This window comes from Gobio gobio (assembly GCF_949357685.1).
Source record: "Gobio gobio genome assembly, chromosome: 22".
Taxonomy (NCBI): domain Eukaryota; kingdom Metazoa; phylum Chordata; class Actinopteri; order Cypriniformes; family Gobionidae; genus Gobio; species Gobio gobio.
In genome coordinates, this window is record NC_137118.1 from 32,633,092 (window position 1) to 32,636,664 (window position 3,573).

The following is a 3,573-nucleotide window of genomic DNA, read 5'->3' on the forward strand; positions in this document are numbered from 1 at the left end:
GCATAATCGTAAATAGACATGGATCCCTATTTTAAATTATAAAGTTTCTTACCAGCTGAAGAATCAGTGATCGGTTTTCCAAACACTTCCGGGAAGTGGGAAAAAAACGCTGCGTATGATTGCGTTACCGCACCCTGTTGTGACCAGATGGAATTGGCCCACATTAATGCTTTGCCGCTGAGCTGAGAGATAATGAAGGCGATCTTGGAAGTGTCGCTCAGGTACAAGTGCGGCTGCATCTCCAGGACCAGTGTGCATTGCAGCAGGAAGCCGCTGCAATTCTCCGCCGATCCTGAGTAGGGCGCCGGTTTGGCCATGGGACTAGCATACGGAGGTAGTGAAGGAGGGTTGTTGACAGATGGGTTAGTGTTCGCTGGTGCAGGTGAATGAACAGTAACTGGAGTGGGTTGTGGAGGAAATGTACGCCAAAGCGCATCTACCAATTCCTGGAATGGATCCGGTTGGCTCATACTGGGTCTTCGGTATGGTCCGGTCTTCTGTTGCAAGTACACAGGAGGCAGACACAGATGTTAACAGGTAAGGGTAGTTTATTAGACCACAGTAGAGCAGGTGTTGTGGAGCAGGTGAGTAAACCGGTTGTTGGTAGATTAGAAGGTGATACGAGAGAGAGAGAGTTACTGTCTTTTGTTTTGTAGATGGAAGGACGCTGGAGCCTGGAGGTCGCTGGAGACTGGAGATCGTTGGAGACTGTAGATCGCTGGAGTACTGAGGGACGGACAGGAACACACCCACACAGCAGACAAGGAACACGGAAGGAAGGAGACACGCTGGAGACAGGTAAGTATCAGTAGTAGAGTCCTTGAGGTAAGCATAGCCTGAAGTATATGCGAACGAGACCAGACGTGGAGTGCTGTGTGGTTGTGAGTCTTGTAGTGCTGGTGATGAGTGTGGTGATGAGGTGCAGGTGATGGTGATCAGTACTCTGGGGAAGGAGTGCGCTGTGATTGGTGGAGGGTGGAACCTGACGTGTCTGTGACAGTGGGCAGAACGCTGCTATTTTGCATTATACTGTGGACTGTATGATGGGCTTTTGTGATTGCTTGTAGTTATTTACTGCATTACTTTTGATAAATACACAGGGCCTATATGACATGGTCAGGGATCTCAAGAAAAAAATATGATAACCTGTCACTATTTAATTCACAAACTGTCTGAAGGTCACAATTATTAAATTAAATATTTTCAGGTGGGTGAAAATGTCTGTTCATAAAGATAAACATGATAAACATTTTCATTTGACTTAATGTTAAATTAATGTTAATGTAACATTTAACAACTGATTTTTTTAATTGCAATAATAACAATTAAATACAATTGTGAATATTTATTTTTAGACTAGAAAATAGTTTTACATTGTTTCGAATAAAGGAAGCAATCACAAAGCAACTTTACTAGGTTTCAGCCCAGAGGATTTAAACATATTTGGCCTGTTTATGACACAATTTCTGTTACTTACAACATCACATACAGAATCAATCAACTCTAGATATTTATTAAAAAATCACAGCTGATGAAACTAGTCAAATATTTGTAGTCAATGTACAAGTAAATTTTTCTTTCAGGCAGGTAATGAAAGTCAACAAACACCAATATTGTGGAAGGCAAAATGTACATTGTTTCTTAGTCACACACTAATCAGATCATGTAATTCTTTTTTATTTATCCTACTGCATTTCCTCTCTCTTTAATGTTCACCCTACTTCGTTTGTACAGTTCTTTTATGGATTGCATGACCTCCTCTGTCTTTAGAGTGTATATGATGGGATTCAGCATAGGTGGTATCGCCTGTGTCAGGGAATTATTAATTATTTGAACATTTGGATGCAAAGGTGTTGTTACAGCTGCGATGTTATTGCTTAAAACGGGGAGATAAAAAATTGCCACCAATATGAGATGTGAAGTGCAGGTTTTTATGGCTTTGATCCGCTCAGAACCATGAGCAATCTTAAGCAGAGCCAAAGAAATGCAGAAATATGAGATGACGATCAGTATCAGCGGTGTGCAAATCAGGAGACCATAGGAAATTTTACCCATCAGAATATTTATCGTATTATCATTACAAGCTAGTCTACAGATTGGGGCATAATCACAAAAATAACTATTAAGTACATTAGACCTACAGAAAGAGATTCTATTCACTAAACCTACAAGTACAGAAAAAAATGTTACAGACACAATCCACATAACACCTATGATCAGAAACATGGCTGTTTTGGTTACAATGGCATGATACTGTAGAGGAAAGCAAATAGCGACCAGTCTGTCATAAGCCATAGCAAGTAGTGTCAGAGACTGCAGATTCATGAAATGATATACAAAAAACATATTTGTTAAGCATGCTTCATATGAAATGTCCTTGTGGTCAAATAAAAACATTTCTATAATTTTTGGAATCAAAGCCGAGCTTCCACACAGATCAGAAAGGGCCAGATGGAAAACAGCAATGTATTTGGCTGTGTGAAGTCTGCGAGCCAAATAAATGATGCACATGATAAATGAATTCCCCAAAACAGTCACAACATACACCAAAGACAAGAACACATAGTAATATTTTGCATGTGGAATATTAGAAAAATCACTAATGAAAAATGTTGCAGGACGAACAAAGGTCTCATTTGAAGAGGAATCTGACTTCATGGAGCTCATCATAGCTGTTATCTGTTTTTTTGTGACCTGTGATAAACTGTAATAAAAATGCACACAATAACAGAATGTTCAAATAATGATTTAATTCCCATTCACATGCAAAAACAGTCTTAAATGTTCTTTGACAATAATATTATAATAATATAATTGTTTAGTCTTTGCTGTAAATTCATTAAATAAGAAACAGAGAAAACACATGGTTTATACTCTACCTTCTCCAAAGCTGCCAGAATGACATTATTCTACCAGTAATCTCACATATTTATATCAGATCATTCTCTTGCGCTTGGGACTTTCATGGATCAACCCTTCTCCCTATAGACTTGAAGAAGAGAGGGCAGGAGTAAATATATGAAAATATAGCAAAATGTTTAACAGTAATTTGACTGTAAATTACCACAAACCATTAAAGCTCAAAAAGTAATACTTATGTGTTAGTAATGTGAGTATATTATTACTGTCAACTTAATTAATTTGAGTCAATATTTGTCAAAATAAATTAAACTAACCACTGCTCAAATACTTTGTGCATCTAAATCTCAACTGAATAAAGTGAAATAATTAAACCTAAATACATCAACTTAAATCAAACCTTTTGGCATTAACCATTAACAATAGCACATATGCATGAACTAATGCACTATAGACATCACTGCATTGGCGAATACACAGTTACCGCCTTTAAATAAAGCAACATGTCGCATAATATCAAGATGTTTGGGTCCGTTCTCAACCTAAACCATTGCTCTACTCTTCTGCACAACCCTTTAAATCCCAATAGAACATTAAACACTTACAGATCTTCCTCATATTCAACAAAAAACACTTCATTTCAACATTGATTCTCTATTGAGTTCAACTATTTTCTAACCACAATGAACTTTCACTAATAGTTTAATGATCATT

General features: G+C 37.6%; 1 protein-coding gene across 1 annotated transcript; it reads right to left on the reverse strand.

The window, feature by feature from the left end:
- Positions 1-1,680: 1,680 nt before the first annotated feature.
- On the reverse strand, positions 1,681-2,667 carry LOC307118397 (olfactory receptor 51E2-like; the record flags this gene model as incomplete). Its single annotated transcript, XM_079804006.1, has 1 exon — positions 1,681-2,667. One exon carries the CDS (start codon positions 2,665-2,667, stop codon positions 1,681-1,683), a length of 987 nt encoding a protein of 328 aa, XP_079660132.1.
- Positions 2,668-3,573: the final 906 nt, after the last annotated feature.